The sequence below is a fragment of the Leguminivora glycinivorella genome, chromosome 23 (genome assembly GCF_023078275.1).
Source record: "Leguminivora glycinivorella isolate SPB_JAAS2020 chromosome 23, LegGlyc_1.1, whole genome shotgun sequence".
NCBI classification, from domain to species: domain Eukaryota; kingdom Metazoa; phylum Arthropoda; class Insecta; order Lepidoptera; family Tortricidae; genus Leguminivora; species Leguminivora glycinivorella.
The window spans coordinates 9232188-9256916 of NC_062993.1; the positions used below are offsets into that span (position 1 = coordinate 9232188).

Genomic DNA, 24729 nt, shown 5'->3' on the forward strand with positions numbered 1-24729 from the left:
AAAAATAAGGACCCTCTCAAAAGTAATGCGTACAAAGATACTAGCAAATTCCTTTCATATAATAAGTGACAATGCGGTACCGTTTATACTTCAGTACTTTATATATTACGATCAAATCAAAATGCACAGATGACGAAAAACTTACGAAAATTATTTAATTGAAGTCTCGCGAGACTCTCTATCAAATGTACCAGTAGTACTAATTTTCTAAAATTCCTTCAATTCTGACCAGCCCAAGACGCCGAAGTATACTTTCTTGCGGGCCTTTCCGCAGTCCCCCAAAACTGTCCCCTAGACTTGTGGCGTTTCGTTCGTTGATTGGAGCGCTCCGATCTCGTTCGATCGCTCTCACGAACTAGTTCGCTCTTTTAGGTCTTTTGCTCATTTAGTTCAGCCAGACCAGCGACCACTACGGCCGGAAAGATCAGAACGAATAGTGTCAATATCATACGAATAGTCTACAGATAATAAAATTCCGGGCCGAAAGGTTGTAAGTAACCGAAGCCTAATATGAAAACTTGACGTTTTTGTGTGGCTCTGCTAAGTAGCTCTCGCTCACATTCGTTCTCGTTCCGAACCGCTCGCGCTCGCCGATCCTATACTGAACTAAATGAGCAAAGACCGATTCACAGAGCACGGAAAGACAGTTCATTTCGGTCATTGATGGAATTTTTTTCCTAACTGTTCATAGTTCGTGAACGACACAAGTCTACTGTCCTCCATCCAATTTCACCAGAGAAATGACAGTCGATATCAGAAATAACGGCCTTCTTAATATTGTCCCGAAATTGACGTCGTTATGGCTATTGTGCGATCTTCATCTGGCGACAGCTCGATAAATGGCTGCCTATTTGTGGAATCGGCACAACTATATCACTAGTTTAGAATAGGATATTGATCGGCGTATATATTTGTTAGATAGCTACTTGTACAAATTCAAATGAGGAGTATAGTAGAATAAAAAAAACCGGCCAAGTGCGAGTCGGACTCGCCCATAGAGAGTTCTGAACAAACTTATTTCAGACTAACCTAGATAAAATAATATCATGTTTCTTATACACCGTGTCCAATAAGTCCGAATACTCACATTTTACCTCAGTTCTAAAGATATAGGAATTACAGGCCATCAAATTCTTATTTAAACTAAAGAGTATATTCCTCTTAATAAAATACAAGCACAAAGTACATGAAATTTCCGAAGTGTCTAAGAAAAACAAAGAGGTAAAGTGCCAACAAAATACTTGCTCGGCACGCAGGTGACGAGTTATTTTTTATAAGGAGAATCTGTATGTGATAAAACAGACGCCACGTGTCCAAAATAAACTATTATGGGTACCGAGGATAGATAACGTTCCGGGCAACTAGAAAAATGTGCCTAGGTTCCAGAGCTCACCATCGGCCCAGGTGTGGGATGCAGTATGTAAGCGAGGTAAACTACCTTCAGTACTTACAGATAAAAGCGTTAAAATCAACGTTTTTTCTTTAAAACCAAGGGTTTGGAGAAAAAAATGCCTTAAAGTTAAAAAGGATGCTTGGGAATGAGTATCATGTGTCCCAACAAGACGCACCTCCAGCACATTCGGCAAATGGTATTCTAGCGTAGTTTCAGACTAATTTGGCAGTTTTTTATCCGAAACATGAGTGGCCACCCAGGTCTCCAGGTTTAGGCGTATTAAACTATTTTGTATGGTCATACATGCTTTGAAGACTAAATTTTTATAAAATCATAAACCTAGATCATTTCAAAAAGGTTATCGAGAGTATTTGGGATGAAATGTGAAGAAAACGGTGCGTGCCGCGTGTGGTCCGTTTGAGAAGCGTTTGAGGCTGGTAAACAAGTTAATGCTGGAGTTATTCCAAAACATTTGTTGTGAATGTAGTAAATAAGAGTGCCATTCATAAAATATAATAATAATGTAGTAACTATTTGTTCATTTTGTTTTACTGGCTATTTGTGCTGTTTTCAAACTTATTGGACACGGTGTATAACTTTAATGACTTGACTAGAATACTATGAAAGCTAGAAGTACTAATAAGCACTATTGTAGAGGTTTACAATGTTCACAACTATTTCAAATTTCAAGTTGATAGCATTAGTTGTTCTCGAGATCTTTAAGACAGAGTCGCACTATAAGAGTTCCTGTTGTACCTATTTGGTACGGAACCCTAAAAATGGGTAAATGATGTAAACAAACATGATAGTTTACTTTAACTATAAAACTCAAACATTATTTAACGGTATTTAAAAAAAAATACTTAACACGTGAATAATCCGCTTAAAATATTTTTAAATAATTATGGTAGTTTATTTTTATAATAAAATATTTTGGAATTACTTCTATATATGATAGTTTATTTTTATTATAATGTAAATTATAATGTAATATAAGTTCAAAAGAAAAATAAGAGATTTAATATTTTCACTGCCGCGTTTTGAATTTTAAGCCTTACGACTTTGCTATAAGACTTGTAGTGACTCCTATACGGAGGGTACTATTTAAACACTGAACGTGTTAAAATTGAACACGGCCATGATTTTAATAAAATATAGCGGGATAAAAAATAACACATTCAATATCAGTGATGTCTTGCTTGCGACTATAAATCTAGATTTTTTTTATACATCCATTCAAAAGAGAGCAAAATTCTGAACAAAACTGTATATTTAACTCATTTTCGCCAGCTTGGGGGTTACCTTAATTGAATCTACGGTCGACGAATATGTACGTAACTACAGAAATCTAACGAAAATGAGTACTCATTTTTGCGGCCAGGATTTAAACAATACCTTACCTTAAATTACGATGTAGGTATACACCTATGTAGAAATATTTAAAATTAAACTAAGTTTTCTTCAACATGACCTACTTTTTTAGCCGGATAACCGAGAAATTTTTCACGTCTTTTATAAATTGAAGGCCTAAAGAGTGGGTATTTTAAATTCCATGAAATATTCACACTCAAGTCAAAGAGTGCGGGAACAGGTGGTGTTTACTTTCGCACAAAATACTCTAGTCAACGAGGTATTTCGCGAAACATGTCGCCAAAGTTAACAGTTGCGCAAATGTTGAAATAGTGTACGGTTGCTACGATCTTTGCAATGACGCCCTATTAAACCAGTGTGTACAAGTAAAATTCACAAAAAGAAAGTAACGCAAACGTTGTCGAATATAAATTATATCATTGAGACCCGTTTCAAGCACGTGGTGCTGACGCTATGAGCGTAGCTCGTAGTAGGGTAGGTATCCATGAGAAAATGGGGTCTCTATTGGTTCCCATAAAGTTTTAAGTCATAATATATCGTTTGCCCACATTTTCGTTAGTCATAATTTGGTTTTTCTCAGAAACGAGTAACTTTTCAGGATTGCCATAAAACAATTGTGACCTAATCTAACTTATCTATACATATATAACCTTAACAAAAACCCTGAAGAGTTAACCGTTTCAATACTATGACTACTTATAATCAGACAGTCATTACATTATGACTTTAATTCATTATTTCAAAGAAAGGGATCCGGAGAAAAAATAATAGGTATGTAGTGAAAAACGCCAACGGACAGAGAACCCGAATATTGTGTCACTGAGACTGAATATCGAGGGTTTACTGGTGAAACAAATATGGTGAAATAATTTGTCCTTGAAATAACAACATTGTCGAAATTGCACATAGTTCGAATTTCAAAAACCAGTTTGCTTAACTTATCGGGTTTCACCAGTAAACCTCGATATGTTGAATTGTTATTGAATAGAATTTTCTAATCACATAGCAATTTTAATAACCAACACAGCCAACACAGGTACTCATAAATAAATACCCTTGTCAGGATATGAACCTGGTACTTCCTTCAAAAACGGGGCCAATAGACGTTTTAAATAAATATTTTATTGTTAAATGTAAATAAAACATATGCCTACCAATGCCCTCTTTGACCGGAGTAAAATGCCTTAAAGAATTTACGAGGTTTTCGAAGATCGAAGTTTACAAGTACTTACGGGTGGCGGCGAAATTGAGGCATTGAACCGATACTTTTTTAAGTTATTCTGTGAGCGTTTAGCAGGTGAAAGCGCTTGGATCATCATTAGATATTATTATTGATCGATTGAATGTACGAATAGTGACAGTAATGTGGCGGTGAATGCCACTATTTTTAAAGGAAATTGACAATTTCAGTGGCAGTGCCAAAGAAGTAATTGATGAGTTCCGTCAAACCGTCAGTAAATACTCTACCAAGGTATTGATATCGTTATTGGCTTTTGTGAGAAAAAAAGCGCTAGAGGGACACCGAACTTATGTTCGCAATGAGGTAAAAACCAAACAAAACTCAGAATTTAATTCGATTAAGTTACGAGAGATAGGCTTCAACCTTGTTTATTTTTTGGCAGCCACATAATACTATTTTATATGGAATTTGACAGTTGACAGCCCACTAACCCTGAGTGCAAGTGGGTCTCAGACGCGATACCTCTGATCTGACTGCTTTTTGAACCTTATGCTGATTATATTATTCGCAACTTGTCAATAGCGCACAAAGCGTCAACACTGTACAAATCTCAGGCTCAAAATTACTTGGAACGCTTCGTTGTACCTATTCACAACCCTTCAATGTGTCTAGGTATTCTTCCATACAGTTTGTAGCGGTACTTACGGACGGAACTCTCACGACAAGGGCCCTCGCGGTGTCCGGTTTCGTTTGGCTTCAGGCGCCACTCTCTAAGCGGAGACGGTAAATATGTGCAGTAGGTAAGTACATTTATATCTGAAGATATTGTTTATAGATAGCCAAGCTACCTTCAAAACTTGAAGACCTTGTGGCTGCATTGAACATCAACGACGAGACTAAAGGAATGATTGTGTAATGAGGATGTTTGTGATGTGAAAAGGGCATACCTAGGTCTCTCAGTAGGACGAAGGCCAAGTGGAGAACACAAGTATCGTTGGAGCGATGCTCTTGAAGCGGATTTGGACGATCTCTTAAGTAGATAACTGGTGGGATGTCGCTCAGGATCGAGATAATTTGCGAACACTCGTGTAGACTAATTTTGGATCGCTGCGTCTGTATTGTTCCTTGGCGATGAGCGTTGACCGTGGATGGCTTTAATTAATTTGTTTCAATTTTGGGAATTGGGAGCGCAGCTATTCAAACACCAGTTCAGATCAAAGACAATTTTATTTTCCCCTCACTAGCTCGGAAACACGTGTTTTGTCCTTTAATACCAGCGGGTAAAAACGCATTTTATCCACTAGTGGGTAAAGTAATTTGACCTTGAATAAAGTCAAATTAACTGCTTTAAAATTGATAAAAGTAGGTGAATCTAGTAATAAAGATGATTTACCACCTGTGGAACTACTGGAAGCAGTGATAAACGCATTTTTTGCGTTGTAGTTTCCTCGCTATTGTGAGGGGAAAAGTTTTGTGTTACACTCGGGTGCAAATGTATTTTACTTCTCGTGTGTTAAAAAACTCGCAAGTTCAGGATTCTATTCTCGAACCACTCGCTTCGCTCGTGGTTCAACTTTAGAATCCTTTCACTTGCTCGTTTTTCAATTCCACACTCGGCGTTAAAATATAACTTTGCCCCCTTGTATAACAAATAACTATTTTTTTCTTATCATGCGACATCAGACTAACCATAGACTATACAACAGCGTCAATACTTACTACTTACCTACCTACTTACTTACTTGGCTGGCATGATAACCCAAAATGAGTTTTGGCCTCCAACACAAAAGCACGCCACTTTACTCGGTCTTGAGCGGTATCGCGCCAGCATTCGCCGACGCCGAGCTCACGGAGGTCAACCTCCACTTTATCCGCCCAACGATATTTTGGGTTACGGCGGCGTCTATTCGGTCTTCCCAAGTAGGCGCCAATACCTACGTTTTTTTTAAATTATAAATGGGCTTACTCTTGGCCACAGACTGGCCAGAGGCAAAGACGTGGCCTACGATGGAGTGAGCTCGCCCAGAAGATGCGTGTTCACTCTTGATACGTAGTAGTATCTTTTTTTATCAAAAAAGGTGTTGAGATTCTGAACCCATCACCACATGGGGTAATATTTATTTAACAGCAAAATCCAATAATGTTCCTAACTTAACACATCGACGACGCAAAATGAAATTCACCAATATCTCATTAGTGTTGTCTGAACATCTTGATTTCCTACCAGGAAATGAATGCTCGCTCGTATAGTAATTGAATGCGGTATATAATTAACACTAGCCTTTCCCCGCGGCTTCGCTCGTGTTCAATTCGAAAATTGGGGAATGCTCCATACGAACATCGACTCCCTATTTTAAGGAAGTCGGAGGTTCGAAAGTGACCAAAAGTAGCCTATGTCACTATCCATCCCTTCAAATATCTCCACTTAAAAAATCACGTCATTTCGTTGCTCCGTTTTGCCGTGAAATACGGACAAACAAATAGACACACGCACTTTCCCATTTATAATATTAGTATATATGCTCAAAGATATTAATTACAGCTTTATTAGTATGCATACACATCAAGCCTGTAGTTGAATCAAAGGTAATTTGACAGGAAATGAAAGTACAGAACGCATTTGCGAAATTGCGATGCTTATACTTCTACCACGAGTAGTTGACGTATTAGGATTATTTATAATTGATTCCGGTTCGACGACCGGTCTGGCGGTCCCGCGGTCTAGGGTTCGAATTCCGGTAAGGGCATTTATTTGTGTGATGAGCACAGGATATTTGTTCCGGAGTCATGGATGATTTCTATGTATTTATCTATTTAAGTATGTATCGTCGCCTAGCACCCATAGTACAAGCTTTGCTTAGTTTGGGGCTAGGTTGATCTGTGTAAGGTGTCCCTCAATATTTATTAGAATAGTTTTTACGATACCAGCGTAGACGTCACCAAAATGACAAAATATGGAAAATGAAAAAATACAGTGCGTGATCTTTTAAAGTAATTCATTCATTCATTCATTCATTCATTCAATATGATAAGTCAGTGTCCATTTTGCGACTACGTCTGTTTACCCAAAATCTTGAAATATTTAAATTTTACGTGCTTATAACAACTTACAACCATTTTCCGTCCATCGACTCGAAAACTCATATTATAGTAGAGACTTTGGTGTGAATAATGGGAATTTATTAATCTAATAACGTGTAATCAAGACTATAGTTTGATCAAAGATGAGGATGTTTCATCAAATTTCCCGGGAAATTACCTTAGCTTTGATTTAGGCGTTGATAGCTGGAATTTATTTATGTAATACTAATGTAGTGGAAATGGATACTTTTCTAGCATGAGAAATATCGAAGACGATAATTCTGTAAGTTAATTCTAGCCCTATGCGTACTTAAACGCAAGTAGTGGTATACAAAAGTGTAGCATTTCTCGTATTATTCCAAATAAATAATATCAGAACCAGCTACATAACAAGTATTTTGCAAAACAACAGATTATATGCGCCATATTTTTTTTTAAATAACTCAGTCCCTGCAAGTGATCTAAAGTTGGTAGCATACAACAAAATAATGCTATGAATAAGCCCTTTCAAACGAGCAATGTCCCATCAGTATACATTTATGGGACAAAATGCATATTCTCCTTTAAGATGGTTTTAAGGTTAAGATACATAAACGAAATTGTATCTTCCAACTCAAATTATCCGATCTATACTTGTAAAATAATGTTTTATTGAAGTCAGCACAAAAGTCCTACATTGACATAATTTTTAAAATTTTGCAGTATTCATTCCTTTCTACTTGATAAAAGTTATAAGGTGTCTTGAATTACTGTAGTTTTAATTGAGCCTATATCTTTTTTACCTCACCTGCTTAATACGGCGTGCACCTATACTTATAGTAAAGCCATAAATTAAATATAAGAAAATCTTACCATTCCATACATTAAAATGCGACCGCCTAAGAACGTGCATACACTGCACCACACATAGATGGCGCCACAAAAAAAAGTCTTGTAGCTTTCGATTATATTTGTAGATGGCGTTAAGTGCCACTTTTGACATAGATTTACGGCCCGAAAGTGACACTTAACGCCAATCTACAAATAACAGATAGGGCATTTTTTGTGGCGCCATGTGTGGTGTAGTGTATGCGCGTTCTTTGGCGGTCGCATTTTAATGTATGGGATGGTATGATCTGCTTTGACTTGGTAGTCGCCAGCAATATGCTGAGGTGAGGCCATTTCGTGGCACTTTATTCTCCTATGTCATTCATAAATATTGTTTATTGTCTGTGTGTTTACGAATAAAACTTTTTCTATTCTATTCTATTCTTATATTTAATCTATGATATAATACAATAAATACAATGCACGTAGGCAGATATGTCTAAATGGTACTACAAATTTCTATTTAAGTTTATTACTCATTAAATTAATTTTAACAGAAAGCATGTTTAGTGGAAATTTAAAGCAAATTGCTTAATGTTCTCGTCAAAATAAATAGGTTCTACGTTGTTATTGCAACTTCGCGTGCAAGTTCTAGTTTAACCCCTTTATTCATAAACGTACTCTAAAGTTATCAAGCCGATAAAGTTCGTTTGTCCCTTTCCGACGTATTGGTGTGACAGAAAAGGACAAACGAACTTTATCGGCTTGATAACTTTAGAGTACGTTTATGAATAAGGGGGTAATTATTTAATAAAATTGCATTTGCAATTACTACATACATTCTCACTTGATGGTCTCATCGGAAGATCAGCGCTGGAAGTCACCAGCAACACGCTGAGATGAGGCCATTTCGTGGCACTTCATTCCTTTCTGTCTTGTTGTTATTATGTGTATTTTGTCTTATCTGTGTTCACGAATAAACGTTTATTCTATTCTATTCTATTATATTCTATTCATTCAGAGCTGTTGTAAGAAAAGTAATGTGAATGTCTAACATTCTCTACGATAGTATTGATAGTCTCATTGACCTTCCGATATGTTGTCGGCCGATGAAACAACACTTTTATCTTAGTCTATATATGTGTTGTTTATGACATTAAAGGTTTTGAATTGAATTGAATTGAATTGAATATATTTTTTTAACCCCCGACGCAAAAACGAAGGGGTCTCATAAGTTTGAAGTGTCTGTGTGTTTGTCTGTCTGTCTTTTTGTCTATGTGTGTGTCTGTCTGTGGCATCGTAGCTCCCGAACGGATGAACCGATTTCGATTTAGTTTTTTTTATTTGAAAGCTGTGTTAGTCGGGAGTGTTCTTAGCCATGTTTCATGAAAATCGGTCCACTAGGTCGCGGTCGGGGGTTTTTCAAAATTTTAATTTTGTGGTTAGGTTATTTAACCCCCGACGCAAAAACGAAGGGAAACTTATGACACAGTTTGACGTGTCTGTCTGTCTGTCTGTGGCTTCGTAGCTCCCGAACGGATGAACCGATTTAGATTTAGTTTTTTTGTCTGAAAGCTGAGTTAGTCGGGAGTGTTCTTATCAATGTTTCATGAAAATCAGTCTACTATGTCGCGGTCGGGGGTTTTCTCAAAATTTTAATTTTCACTGGTCTGTTTCACCACACTGACAATTGTCGACCGACAGTGACACTTTGCCGTTCATTGCCTGTTCAACAAGGAAATATAGACGCTGAGTAAACAACAATGTCACTTATCAACCCAGAAATAGGCACTAAATTGCCAGTGTCAGGTGTCTGTCACTGTGGTCACACCTCGGACACTGGCGATCAAATATATGAAAGAGGCGCGTTCCTAGCACACAGTCTAAGCGCGTGTAGGTGAACGCGTACTATGCTTGAAATATGACAATACTTGCTATGAAATATGACAAGTCGACTGTTCGCGTTTTTGACAGGCGGTAACTGTGAGGTAACCGAGAGGGGTTGGGCAGCACTTTCAGCGGGGAGCGGGACTGTACGATAGTACTCTTTATTATACCACAGTATAATAAAGAGTACTATCGTACAGTATGGCCACTCCCGCTCCCCGCTGAAAGTGCCGCCCACCCCCTCTCAGTTACCTGACAGTTACCGCCTGTCAAAAACGCGAACAATCGACCTATCATATCTCACTCATACAAGCATGGTACGCGTTCACCTACACGAGCTTAGAATGTGTGCTAGGAACGCGCCTCCTTCATATTATTTGATCGCCAGTGTCCGAGATGTGATTATACTGTGCTGTGGTGAAATAAATTAGGTTTAGGTATGTATAATGTGTTTCGAATCTGTGTTCTCTTATTTCTTTCTTGCCTACTTTTACGACTGAGGTTGTTGCATACTTTACTCAAAAGGCAAATAAGCCAGTCTTATCTTAACATGTTTTTTCATAATTAAGATCTTAATTACTACTAACGAGCTAGCTTCACAAGCTGGCACCACAGTAGATAGGAACTAACAGTATGATTATTGTTTTAAAAGAAAAACATGAGTTAATTAGAGAAGATGCGTTCTAAATTAATTATGTTTTAGCTATTATGTATATTTAGTAGTAGTAGTGTGGTTGTCAATGCCAACGAAACGAAGATTAGAGTCCATAGCACTAAGGGAGCCCACTGACTATGAGTTCGCCGGACTACAACGACCTGTCACTTCATCGGCACGAAAACTTCTCAAGATCAGCGCTAAAAGTCACCAGCAACACGCTGATATTAGGCCATTTCATACCACTTCATTCCTTTCTGTTTGTGTTGTAATGTGTAATTAGTCTTGTCTGGAATGGAGGAGGATCGCAAAATTTGCGATGCGTCATGGTTTGCTGCACTCGCTGATAAGAGACAGAAGCGACGCCAAGGTGTTTCAGCGATTTCCGCAAACTTCTCTTGTCAGTCCTGCGGTAGACTATGTCGGTCTCGCATCGGTCTAATAAGTCATCAGAAAAGGTGCTCGTCGAATACACCATAAATCGTCTACAATAGACGTTAAGCCCAATGATGATGTTCACGAATAAATGATATTCTGTTCTATTCTATTCTAAATGTTTTCGTGTTGCTAATGAATGATTCGTATCGTACTGATTCAAATATGAGACTGTAGTTTTCATCCTAGTATCCGTTTTCCTTAAGACACTAACGGTAATTAACGAAATCAATTCGTTTAATGGTACTAAAAGCTCACAATTAAGATGGAAGACGTACATATGTGTTTTGCTTTCCGGATAAGTTTACACACCATTAGGAAATCATGATGTCATTAGGACGATTTCCTACGTGCCATTATCTTTCTGCAAATAACTCAGGACTATTTTTGTCACTCGTAGTTATTTACGTTATTATAAATGTTTGGCCGTATGAATTTGACACGTTTTAAGAAACGGCACATTGTACTATGTCAGAAACTGGCGAGAACCCGCCTAGCGAGTTTTGTGGCATCTGAACAAAGTTTATCGAACGTATTAAGTTTAGTCTCTGTCAAGTTTAGTGGCATTTCCAAGTGAATCAGAAACATCTCTGAAATAAATGAAAGTTTTCCAAAAGACAGGACGAAAAGTAAAGCATCTACAATTTTCTAATTCTTAGTAAATACAGTTAATTTATCAGTAAAGGCGTTAATAGCATTTGCGATGCTATTTAGTTCTCCCAGGGGCTAGATAAAGAGAAAATTGCATTTCAAATAGCGGTGTAAGTAACTAACTGATTTAGTGTCTGTTCGAAACGAAAAGAAAGTAAAGTGATTTTTGTCATTGCTTTGGTTTAATTTATTTAATGTCACAGGCTAAATAAGTCACCACAAGTTTCATTAAGATTTTCGCTATAAGTGTTTTTGTTTAAACCGATAAAGATAGTCAACGAAATCTCGGCACGAAAAAACGCGGTAAATTTGAAGAATGTGGGGGTGTGCCCAATAGGCTAGTTTCCTACTAGTCAAATCAGCTTCTTTTTAAGAACTGTCAAAACGATTTGTTAAAATGGAATTACTATGAAATACTGAGGAGTGAGGAGTGACGTCACGGTCAATTCATTTACTTTATATTCTTTTTGACTTATTAAATAGAAATTATGTTTAAACATAACCACTGTCCATATTTTTCTTCTAATTATGTGGTGCTCCATTAACGCCGGGTATATAAGAGGAAGCCTGAGAGTAGCGCCAGTGACAGAGTTGAGAGGAAGCAGATTAGTATGGTGTGGGCATGTAATGCGGAGGGATGAAAGCGATGTTATAAAACGAGTAGTAAATATAAAGGTGGATGGATACAATGGTAGTGGAAGACCTAAGAAAAGATGGATGGAAAGTGTGAAAAATGATATGAGAGTGAAAGGTATTAGTATGGAAATGACGGCTGATAGAGAGGAATGGAGGAAGATGCAAACATTGTAAAACATAAAAAAAATGGATCAGTTGCATTACCCCCAGTCGCTTCTATGACACTTAGGGCCACTTGCACCAACGAAAATGGTGGGTTAACCCGATCGTTAACCCACCATTTTATATGGAATTTGACAGTTGACAGTCCACTAACTCTGAGTTTATAAGTGGTTGGTGCAAGTGGGCCTTATAGGACATTAAAATTAACTCTCTCATCTCATTTTGATTCCTGGGAGGCCGGTTCAAACGAAATCAGGCTAAATTGCCTCTTGGAATATTAGATTTTTCCGTTGAAAACTACTCTACCGTGTTTGAGGGCCTTGAGTCTGAGCAAGGGCCTAGGTTCTAATTCCTGGTTTCCATTACTGTTACAACCATTTATTTGATCTTTATTGCACAACAAAATAAGGTACAAATGGCGGACTTAATGCCTCAAGGCATTATCTACCAGTCAACCAGAAAGATTAAGTAGGTGCAGTGTCTTAATAAAAAGAAGGAAAAGGAAACTGTAACCTAAACTATGGATAGATGAATATTAAACTATACATATTCAAGATAAACTTACATATATACGTAATAAAAATAAACATACATATATATTTACATTGATATACCTATACGTAGTGTGAATCATTAAGATGACGATGAAGAAACTTTGTCAAGGAAATACTTGCGCAACATGCGCTTGAATGCGAATTTGGTCTGTGCTTGTCTAATTGAGAGAGGAAGAGAGTTCCAAAGTCTAATTGCCTGGACAGTAAAAGACAGTAACCATCATATTATTAGAATAAAATCTTTTTCACCATACCAACTGGTAAAGGCTCTCTTTGCTATTAGACAGATAGCAAAATTGCTTTTTATCCACAGGAGTGCAAAGTAATTTCATTCAAATTTTAACTTGATGTCTTGCGCTGGCTGTTAGAATTTACTTAAAAATGATGATTTTGAATATTAAATATCAGAATAAATTGATGGATTTGATTTAGTATGATGTTTTATTGTCAGTATTTTGTTGTGGTGAAAAATTTTGTGTTTCATTCGGGGACAAAGTCTGTTTAACCTTCGTGCCTTGAAACACTCGCAACGCTCAAGATTCCACTTTTTGAACCTCTCGCTACGCTCGCGGTTCAATATTGAAATCTTTCGCTTGCTCGGGTATCAATATTGGCACGTGCGGTGCGGTTAAACAACAACTTTGCCCCCTTGTAAAATTGTAAAAAAAATTGTTACCGTCATGTGTGCATACAGCGACTAACAAAGTGAAGTAAGAAACCGTTCTGACAGTGACATTAACAGTCAAAATTTGTACACATTTTATTACCGTAATGCGTGCATACGTCAACTACATTTTGTCATGGTATCACGACCGCGCGTTGTGTGCACGACATTACCACGCGTTATGTCACATTTGACATTTAGTGACTAATTTGAAGATTTTGCGACCGAAATGGTTGTATGGGAAATAGGTATAAACCGTATGTATTTATGTACATCACTTTCAACAACTTTTCACATTAAACATCGAGAGACATGTTCCACATATTTGCAGCTTGACTTGTAAACGAGGGTAAAATTATTGCCGGTGCCCTCGGGAAATCAAAATAAATCGGCTGCATCCGAGCGGCGGTCGCGGGAAACGATATGCTCCTCAAATTTTCTGGTTAAACTCCCGAAGGATCCGTAGGTCAAGGACTAATTTTTGTCCGTTATCAATGAGTTATTATCATATATTCGAGGGTTTACTGGTGAAACCCGAAGTTGAGCAAACTGGTTTTTGAAATTCGAACTATGAGCAACTTCCACAATGTTGTAATTTCAAATAAATTTGATTTATCGGGTTTCACCAGTCAACCCTCGATTATTGCCTCCGGGTTTAGTGTCGTTATATTAATATTATAATATAGTGTTTTTACCACACCAACTAGAATTAGTAGCTACTCTTGAGAAAGATCCTCGAAAATGGATCGAAACATGTCGAACGCTATATCGACTCAACACGTGAGTAACCCGCTTAAAATATTTTTAAATATGTTAGAATCTCACATGGGTTTTATAGGTAAAACACTCTCTTGACTCCTATGACAAAATAATACCTATCATACAAATTTTAATTTGATGTCCTAAACTGGACTTAACCTTTAGGTACATGAAATCATGATTTCAATGACAAATGAAGTGATGGATTCGATTTATTTTGATGTTTTAGGTAGGTTGTTTTGTACCTACACATTGGTAGGTACAATTAGTCTTTGCCTAGTATTGGCCGGTGTGGTGAAAAATTTTGTGCTTCACTTGATGCCAAAATTTGTATCAACGATACGACCGACATAATTATCCGATCCTATCGTATCTAAATCTAATATTTCACATACAAATTAAATCCCGAATAGGGCTGAACCAACTTGCGATATGCATTTCTTCATGGTATGACTGTATGTATGTACAATGTCTAAGCTTTATTGTACATAAAAGAAACAAAAGAGATACAGTCAATAGTCATTTTGTTTTTAATGCTTTTTCCCGCGCTTTGTAAGCAATTGGAACGGCATTATAAAACGTATCACACCGTGTCAAAATTTATTTGACAGTTCTTAACTGGGTCATACTAAATTACCCATAATTTGGACGATTCCCATACATTGCGGGCCTCGGTAAGTGTTTCAATTAAAGGCAATTTGAGGAGTTTCGTGCCTCAAGGGTCCCTATGTACAATAGTGGGTATTTTATATAAATTTCTGAAATTTCGGATGGGAATAGTTATTTGTTATACAAGGGGGCAAAGTTGTATTTTAACGCCGAGTGTGGAATTGAAAAACGAGCAAGTGAAAGGATTCTATAGTTGAACCACGAGCGAAGCGAGTGGTTCGAGAGTAGAATCCTGAACTTGCGAGTTTTTTAACACACGAGAAGTAAAATACATTTGCACCCGAGTGTAACACAAAACTTTTCCCCTCACTATAGCGAGGAAACTAAAACGCAAAAAATGCGTTTATCACTGTTTCCAGTAGTTCCACAGGTGGTCAATCATCTTTATTACTAGATTCACCTGCTTTTATCAATTTTAAAGCAGTCAATTTAACTTTATTCAAGGTCAAATTACTTTACCCACTAGTGGATAAAATGCGTTTTTACCCGCTGGTATTAAAGGACAAAACACGTGTTTCCGAGCTAGTGAGGGGAAAAAGTTTATTCCTTGAAGCATGATCATCATATCAGCCTTTTTTCGCCCACTGCTGGGCATAGGCCTCTCTTCTAGTACGCCACGTCCAGGTCTTGAGCTACTCTCGAAGTAAAAGGAACCTTTAGGTGTGGACAGCCGCATTTACTTACGCTACCCTGTCCTGAACGGACCTGACATGGCGGTGAAAATTATAGGATTTCTTAGGGAACTGCAGGTAGGGTAGTTATGTAATTGGTGTTATTATGAAAAATACTGGCTAAAATTGGGGGTCCATTATTATTTTATAAAGAAATCGACGTTAAGAACCCCTATTATATTTTTTCGTGTCTGTTTTCACTTGACTGCTTTCTTGCTGTACCTATAGGTACACTTTGTAACAATTTTTAACTCTCGACGCAAAAACGACGGGGTGTTACAGGTTTCACGTGTCTGTCTGTGTGTATGTCTGTCTGTCTGTCTGTCTGTTTGTCTGTCTGTCTGTCTGTCTGTGTGTGTGTGTGTCTGTCTGTGGCATCGTAGCTCTCGAACGGATGAACCGATTTTGATTTAGTTTGTGTTTGTCTGAAAGCTGAGTTAGTCGGGAGTATTCTTAGCCATGTTTCATGAAAATCGGTCCACTATGTCGCGGTCGGGGGTTTTTTCAAAATTTTAATTTTGTGGTTAGGTTATTATGGATGAACTTGTGTAGAAAGTAGGTATTACTACTACGGATATTTCAGATATTTCTAATATTCCATTATGACGTTTACTTGAAATTGAATCTCCACCAACGCAGCAGCCAATTTGGAAACATGTCTCGAAGTGATCTTAAAATATCACGTTTGATATTCTTAGCCAATCGTTATTTCTGAAATCCAAATTGTGACATTGCAGTGACAGGTTGCCAGCCTCTCGCCTATTTCACAATTTAACCCATATCCCACAGTCGACTTCTACGACACCCACGGGACGGGGAGTGGTGAAAATCTTAACCCGTCACCACACGAGGCATTTTATTTTTATTTTTTTTAACCCCTTTTTGCCAAGAGTGGCACTGAAACTTAGTAGTTCATGTGCTCTGCCTACCCCTTTATGGGATACAGGCGTGATTATATGTATGTATGTATGTGATTTCTGAGGTTTTACAATTTTCGTTTTATCATAGTAGCCCTTTGGGGGCGCTGTCCCCTTTCTCCGTACAGTAAAATATCATTATTCATTATCGAGTTATTTTCTGAAACTGCAAAATCTCTTTTAAAACTACTTAATTTTCCTTTAGATTATGCTTTTGTTATGCTGTCGAATAACATTTTCTGAAACATCAAAATTTCTTGGTAAAATCTATGGAGTCGAATCAGACTTCTATATTATTATCCTTGGCCTGGAAAGGTTACGACCCATTCGTTAGGTAGAACTCTTCAGTATGGCCTAGCCGAATTGACAATCGTTGACGCTACGAGGCGCTCGAAACGCATTCTGACTCAGTCGTTACTGGGTGTTTTTCAAAATAAATACCGAATATCGAATTCCATCTGGATTGGGTTCATTCTTCTGAGAATCACAAGCTGATTCCATCCCAACGATAAAAAAATGTGTCCGATTTTTTTTTCCTTTTACGTCACGATTTTGATGAACTTACTACGAGCGTGACGTATTGGAAACTCGAATTTTGTATAAAAAACCGGCCAAGTGCGTGTCGGGCCACGCTCAGTGTAGGGTTCCGTAATAGTTTTCCGTATTTTTCTCAAAAACTACTGAACCTATCAAGTTCAAAATAATTTTTCTAGAAAGTCTTTATAAAGTTCTACTTTTGTGATTTTTTTCATATTTTTGAAACATATATTATGGTTCAAAAGTTAGAGGGGGGGACACACTTTTTTTTCTTTTAGGAGCGATTATTTCCAAAAATATTAATATTATCAAAAAATGATTTTAGTAAACCCTTATTCATTTTTAAATACCTATCCAACAATATATCACACGTTGAGGTTGGAATGAAAAAAAAAAATATTCCCCACTTTACATGTAGGGGGTACCCCCCCCCCCTACATGTAAAGTGGTACCCCCTAACAAAAAATTGTTTTTCAACTTTTTATTTCACCATTTTGTCGGCGTGATTGATATACATATTGGTACCAAATTTCAGCTTTCTAGTGCTAACGGTCACTGAGATTATCCGCGGACGGACGGACGGATGGACGGACGGACAGACAGACATGGCGATAGTAGACTACGGAACCCTAAAATGGGACACATCGAATCAGCTCGTGATTCTGATAAAAATGAGGCCAAAGACGTCCAGGGGCCTATTGCATAACAATTTACAACTTGTATTACAAGTGGAACTCTCTTTTTTATAAAATGAATTGGAGGGGGACTACCGCTTGTAATATGAGTTGTAACTTGTTATGCAATAGGCCCCAGATCTGGTGAAATTTGATATTCGGGACTTATATTGAAAAACGCGTTGCTAGAAGAGTCATAGGGAGTGTTAGCTATAAAGCGTGAGCGACTGTGATGTTGGTTAGGAATGGCTGTATGGCTGGCAATCTCACGTAAACGAGCTACATAAACATGTGATAAACGTAAAACTTTTACAACCTCAACAATGTTCCTTATACTTATGTCGTGGCTTTAGGCTTGGAAAATATCTTTCATTATTTCTGACGACTGGTAAAATGCACCATAATCTAAGCACAAAATTTTAATTTTGAAAAAAACCCTGACATAGTGGACCGATTTCCATCAAAGATGGCTAAGAACACTCCCGACTAATTCAACTTTTAAACAAAAAAAAAACTAAATCCAAATCGGTTCATCCGTTCGGGAGCTACGATGCCACAGACAGACACACACACACAGACAAACACGTCAAACTCCGTCGTTTTTGCGTCGGGGGTTAAAAATCGACTCAGAAAAATATCGTTTCAACTTACTGTAGATGGATGAATTTGGGAACAGTGCTTTTGCATCCCCTATGTGGAGTCGGGTTAATAATTTTACCACCTTCTTTCCCCCCGTCGAATTTGTAAAAGTCGACTGTGGAATATGGGTTCATTGCTGTGTGCGAAATGGGCTAGCATCAACCTGTCACTGCAACAACACGATTTTGGATAGCATCAACCTGTCACTGCAACAACACGATTTGGATACCATCGGCAACGCGTGACCTTAATTGTCTCTATTTGCGATGGATTTAGGTACAGTGATTTTATTATGTTCTTTGGGAAGTACGAATACAATACAATACAATACAATACAAATATTCTTTATTGCTCGCCAATATAACAAAATGACATTAAAAAATTAAGCACATGACTTTAATTAACTATATTAGACAACAGGCGGTCTTACCGCGAAAGAGCGATTTCTTCCAGACAACCTTAATATTGAGGAACCTAACAAAACTTATATATTGATTAAGGGCCGGTTGCATCAAACCGTCCGTCACCGTTAAAGCGTTCGTTAAATTTTATTGTATGGGAAGTTCCATACACATCTGCCGCGTGACGATGATGTGTCTGTCAAATGCGGTTGATGCAACTGGCCCTTAGACTAACACGATTTGCACTCATAATTTTAGAACAAAACGGGACTTACACAATACGCACAATAGCGGTAAGGGTCAAGGAGCATATCGCGGCTGTCAAAAACCGCCAAATTAATAAGTCTGCGGTAGCTGAACATCTGCTACAGTCGGGACCAAACCACTGGATCGAGCTCCATAGTCCCAAAATTCTATCAACGGAACGTCTGTTCTACAGCAGAAAAGTACGTGAAGCGATTGAAATTAGGAAGCATCGAAATTTCAACCAAAATGAGGGACAGGGAATTTCTTCTTCGTGGAATCCAGTGATTAGCAAATGTAAGCGTGAAAAACACCCAGGGACACACCGGCTGATGTCGTGAGTGTTGTGTGTAGGCAAAGTGACAACCCTAGCGCAAAAGTGAATAATCAAGAACAAGTGCGGGTAGTTCGAGAAACTCGCGCGGCTAGAAGATGTTGATGCAATTCCTCGCCAGTCTACCCGTGACCACGAACATAATGTGATGTTCGAAACGTCGGGCCTAATATAAATGTAAGTGTTTACGCGATTAAGTCCCGTTTTGTTCTAACAAAACTTCTTTAAGTATGGGCACTCTAGAGGTAGTATCAGATAAACGGTCATTTATGGCTACAGACTGTCGTACGCAATTAACGAAATGATTACATTTTCGTTAATAAATGTGCATTATTAGTGACCAATACACTTGATTCATCAACGATAGGTCAGTCGCCAGATATATCTGAACGGCCGGGGCGGGCTAAAATATCTCAACACGCCTTATTACTTTGAAAATAGAGGCGTGTTTGAATATTTGTGAGCAACTTTGACCGGTCCGATGTATCTGAAGGTGACTTTACATTAGGTTTTCAGTTAATGAACAAATAAATTGGATTTTTAATTAGGTTTTGCTCTATATAATGTCGTTTTCAGGTTTCACTCTGTTTTAGCAAAATCATGTTGTTTTTAAAGGAACTTTGTTGTGCCGTTATGTTTTGCGTAGTTTACGATGGGTCAGCATTTAAACTGTTTGATGCCGAACCGCGTAAGTAAGACGTTTTATTAAAAATACGCTCATATTTGTACTTAATCATTTAAATATTAGCAACTATTAGTGCCAGTTGCATCAACCACATTTGACAGACACATCATTGTCACGCAGCAGGCGACTATGGAACTTCCGATACAATAAAATTTAATGAACGCTTTAAGGGTGACAGACGGTTTGATGCAACCGGCCCTTAGTCAGCTTTGGGATAGTGTCTCCATAAACGCCATCGGCCGCTCACAGGGTCACCTGATACCACCATTATATTCTGGATAATTATGATTAGCTGTCTATTTAGCCACCTACGCGTATTTTTAGTTTGAGCTATATACCCCATAGATACCGCCGGTTTATGTCCTATGGGTAGGACAAATGAAGGCACAGGGTTAAAAATTGCAGAGACTACCTCTTTCATTCTGAATTCGTCTCTCATTCGGTCATATTGTGTTTAGTTTTGATCACCTATTGGATCACCTGCTTTGATATTGCCGCTTATAAAAATACATCCTCTTCCATACCTCTCTTTCGTCCGCCATCTCACCATTCACTTGCTTTCGTTTCATACCATTTTTCACAGATTATCTATATTTCCGAGCTCATATAACCTTGCAACCTTCAAATTAAGAGTGAACAGGCATGTTCTGGGCGAGATCACTCCATCGTAGGCCACGTCTTTGCCTTTGGATAGTCTGTGGCCAAGAGTAAGCCCATTGATAATAAAAAAAAAATCTTTCAAGTTCTGAGAGGTGCACCAAAGATCAACCTGACTGTCGACGAGATTGAAGACATCCTGAACATTGACCCTGGCGGCGAGTATACCACGCTGAAGTTCCAATATGAACATGACCAGTATCTCGGACAGTACGAGAAGCAAAATGTGGGAGAACGGTGCTATAATGATCATGTTAGATGCTTGACGACTATCATGTAAGTCTTTCTTCCTTTACCTATTAAGAAGAATTTCTACAGACTTTATACTTAACCATCACTTTTACTCCCAATTATGTCACTTTCTTTCTGCTCCTAAATAATGTATATTCTCACTCACTGGAATAGTGAGCCTGTATTTTTTTCTACATAACACCAAAATCTCTGAACCCCCTGGCCCCCAGGCCCTGAATAGATTGGGTTACCTAATCGCTCTGTCAGTTTTGAACCCCAGTCTTTGGATTTCCTAATCGCTCTGTCACTTTTGAACCCAAGTCTTGCGAGATGGAAAGATCTAGTAAATTAAAGACGTCCATTTGACCCTGGGCTCCAGATCTAGAGCCAATTTGGATATTTGTCAGGTTTCCTGTGGATATTCTCATACCAATGCCATTTTTCCACTATCTTAGACTCTGTATTCACTTTCTATCAGTACGGTTAGCATTTGATTGCCGAGAGAGTATATCGCCGCGAAATAAATGACACGTCTTCAATTGCCATAAGGGCGGTTCTTCTTCTTCTACGTCGAAACCTCATGACTGAGGGTCGTGCCCACCATAAGTCGCTCTACGTTGCAGTACTCTCCACTCAGACCGATCTTTTGCCTTCCTAAAGGATCCCTGGAGCCCAACGCCTGTGACCTTCATGATTGTGCTGAACCAGCGCGTGGGTAATCCGGCTCTTTTACGATGACCCTCCACTGGTCCGACGATCAACGTCTAAAGGCGATAAGGGCACTTAGTTGATCTCGCGACGACATACTCTCGCGGCAATCATGTGCTAACCGTGCAGGTATAACTAGGGTGAATCACCGAGATACCTATCACGGTCTATATAAAAGTAGGTCCAGTAGGCGAATTTGATAAATAATGTATGATTACAAATGTAAAAACGATTGACTCGTTTGGTCGACGACATCCGGAAAATTGCGGGTCACGTCACAACTAGATGAGACTAGCTCAGGACCGGGAAAAGTAGCGTATTAGAAGAGAGGCCTATGCTCAGCAGTGGGCGATAAAGCCCTGATATGATGATGAGTGATTATGATGATGATGATGATGATGATGATGATGATGATGTATAATTACAGGGCGGCTTCTCGGCCAGTTTGCGGAATGGATACCACCGGAAAGGGAGAGAGGAGCGACTTTGGATCCATGTGTGACTTGTATCTGGCCAATTGCAAAATAGGACAAGGTTAGTCCCTTACTGTGTAGTGAAGAAAGAAAAAGACTACAATCTAAAACTATGAATAGGTGGCGCTGAAAACCAGTCGTGGGTTAATTTGTAATCGCTGATGTACTAGCATCCAATGTAAGTAAGCGATGAGGCGATAGAAACGAACAAAAGATAGACGCTCCTGTATAAATCAAAGAGAGAGCGAGCAATTTATAGTTGATCGCTCGCACTATCATCACCTCTTTTATTTACACGGCAGTGACTATTTTTTGTTTCGCTTTTGGTGGGACCAGTGCCTGACTTTCTCATCACTCCTTCAATAACGTCTAAATTCTTGTCATACCCTTGCTGGTGCCCTAGTGCCATCGGAGAGATTTGTTTATTATAAAGTTGACAGCTGCCGGCGTGTCATGCTGCCAATTTTATCACTTATCCACGTGGATAAAGCATCCGTCACGCTTTGGCAAGTATGTCAGTGTGAGAGTGACAGATGTCTATCTACGTGGATAAGTGATAAAATTGGCAGCATGATACGCCGGCTGGACACATTTGCGACTCTTTTACTTTGACAGATTTATCTCCTTTTCTTTCTACACTCCATACCATTCTGGTAAGTTTATAGGACTTACACATTCCGCACAATAGTGCCTAGTGGACACTGTCGTCTGTCCCTATCGGGCAATTCTGGCTCCATCCAGCTCGCATTGCTACGTAGCAATTATTAGGGTGGACAACTTTTTACGTGCGCTATTAGGGTCTCCCCAAATAAATTGATGTGTCGACACTCAAGCATCTTCATAGTAACGAGTGAATTTTGGTCTGCTAGAGCCGATTCCGCGTTGATAGGTTTGGGATGACCCTTACTTGACTTTTACCAGACCTAAAATAAATAAATAGTTGAAATAAAAATATTGACTTGTTATATTTCAGCTTATTGGACCATAATCGACAGCGGGAACTGCACAAGAGCCCAGAAAATATTTATTTACGATTTCGATGAGACGAAAACTGTTAAACCTGGAAGAAAATAAAAGATATTTTATTTTCCGAAACTTTGTTTGAACAAGCTATGAACAACATCAACATCATACAACAATTTTTGGTCATACTTATTACAATTTTATTTCAAATCATAAATTAAATATTGTAAATAAAATGTAAATTATTGCTATAAGTAGTTTTTTTACTTTACATCCTTTGTTTCTTTATGTGTTCCATTTAAAAACTATTTGACTTCAAATAAAACCTCTGTAGAAAAAGTTGTATGTCGGTAGAAAACTTAGTCGACTTATCATTTTCGCCCAATAAAAATATCGCGTTAATATTTTTTATTTATTTTCACCACACCAACTGTACAAGCCTTTACTTACTTTACTATTCGAAAACAGATAGCAAAATTCCATGTTATCCACAAGAGTGCAAAGTAATTTCATAAAAATTTTAACTTTATGTCTTAAGCTGCCTGGTAGAATTTACCTATAAATGATGTTTTTGAATCATAAATATGATGGATTTGATTTTATTTCACGTTTTGTAGTCAGTATTTTTTTCGTGTTGGTGTGGTGAAAAATTTTGTTTCACTTGGTGGCAAAGTTTGTTTAACTTTTGTGGCTGGAAATCCTCGCAACGCTCAAAATTCAAATTTTTTAATCACTCGCTACGCTCGCGGTTCAATATTGGAATCTTTCGCTTGCTCGGGTATCAATATTGGCACGTGCGGTTAAACAACAACTTTGCCCCCTTGTAAAACAAATAACTATATCCTAATCAGAACAATATTATGTTCCAAATACAGAGTGGGGCCTGTAACAAAGGCGAAGAATTGAACTGTAGGCTATTCTCCTTATACTGTTCAACATTTGTTCAGTGACTTTTAAAAATTATGAAGTCTTTAAATTTTTAATTTTTCATACAAAATAAATACATACATACATACAATCACGCCTGTATCCCGTAAAGGGGTAGGCAGAGCACATGAAACTACTAAAGCTTCAGCGCCACTCTTGACAAAATAAGGGGTTGAAAGAAAACGAAAAAAAAAAAATTAAATTAAAAATATTGACTTGTTATATTTCAGCTTCATCATCATCATCCTCCTTGCGTTATCCCGGCATTTACCACGGCTCATGGGAGCCTGGGGTCCGCTTTGTCAAAATTAAATATTAGCTTCAATGTACGCCATTATTGTTGTCATTGACGTTGTCTGTCACACTTTAGACTTAACAGAATTCGCAATACATCACCTCTTAGAAAAAACTTTCAAGGGTGATAAAAATCAAAATACTTACTGTAAAAGTTATTTTTAAAAGTCGCCTAACAAATGTTGATCAGTATAAGAAGAAAAGCCTAGAGTTCAATTCTTCGCCTTTGTCACAGGCCCCACACTGTATATGACCTTAAACGGGTCTCCACATTTAGATACCACTTCGGGATTTTGAATCAGAACAGAATATCATTTATTCGTGAACAAGGACAAGACTAATTACACATTACAAAACAAACAGAAAGAAATGAAGTGCCACAAAATCGCCTCATCTCAGCGTGTTGCTGGTGACTTCTGGCGCTGATCTTCCGATGAGACCATCAAGTGAGAAAGATTCACGAACTTTGCT

The 24729-nt window shown here is 38.1% G+C and overlaps 1 protein-coding gene across 1 annotated transcript; it reads left to right on the forward strand.

Annotated features, from left to right (window-relative positions):
• The first annotated feature begins 19912 nt into the window (after positions 1-19912).
• On the forward strand, positions 19913-23286 carry LOC125238209. Its single transcript, XM_048145482.1, has 4 exons — positions 19913-20008; positions 20749-20938; positions 22029-22135; positions 23048-23286. The coding sequence occupies exons 1-4, from the start codon at positions 19921-19923 to the stop codon at positions 23146-23148; spliced, it is 486 nt and encodes a 161-aa protein (XP_048001439.1). The 5' UTR covers positions 19913-19920; the 3' UTR covers positions 23149-23286.
• Positions 23287-24729: the final 1443 nt, after the last annotated feature.

What these genes read in the sequence shown, in the direction of transcription:
- LOC125238209 (XM_048145482.1), top strand. Translation starts at nt 19,921, where the DNA reads ATGTTGTTTTTAAAGGAACTTTGTTGTGCCGTTATGTTTTGCGTAGTT. An exon ending in AGATGCTTGACGACTATCAT is followed by an intron (nt 20,939 to 22,028) that starts GTAAGTCTTTCT and finishes GTATAATTACAG; the next exon opens with GGCGGCTTCTCGGCCAGTTT. An exon ending in CAATTGCAAAATAGGACAAG is followed by an intron (nt 22,136 to 23,047) that starts GTTAGTCCCTTA and finishes GTTATATTTCAG; the next exon opens with CTTATTGGACCATAATCGAC.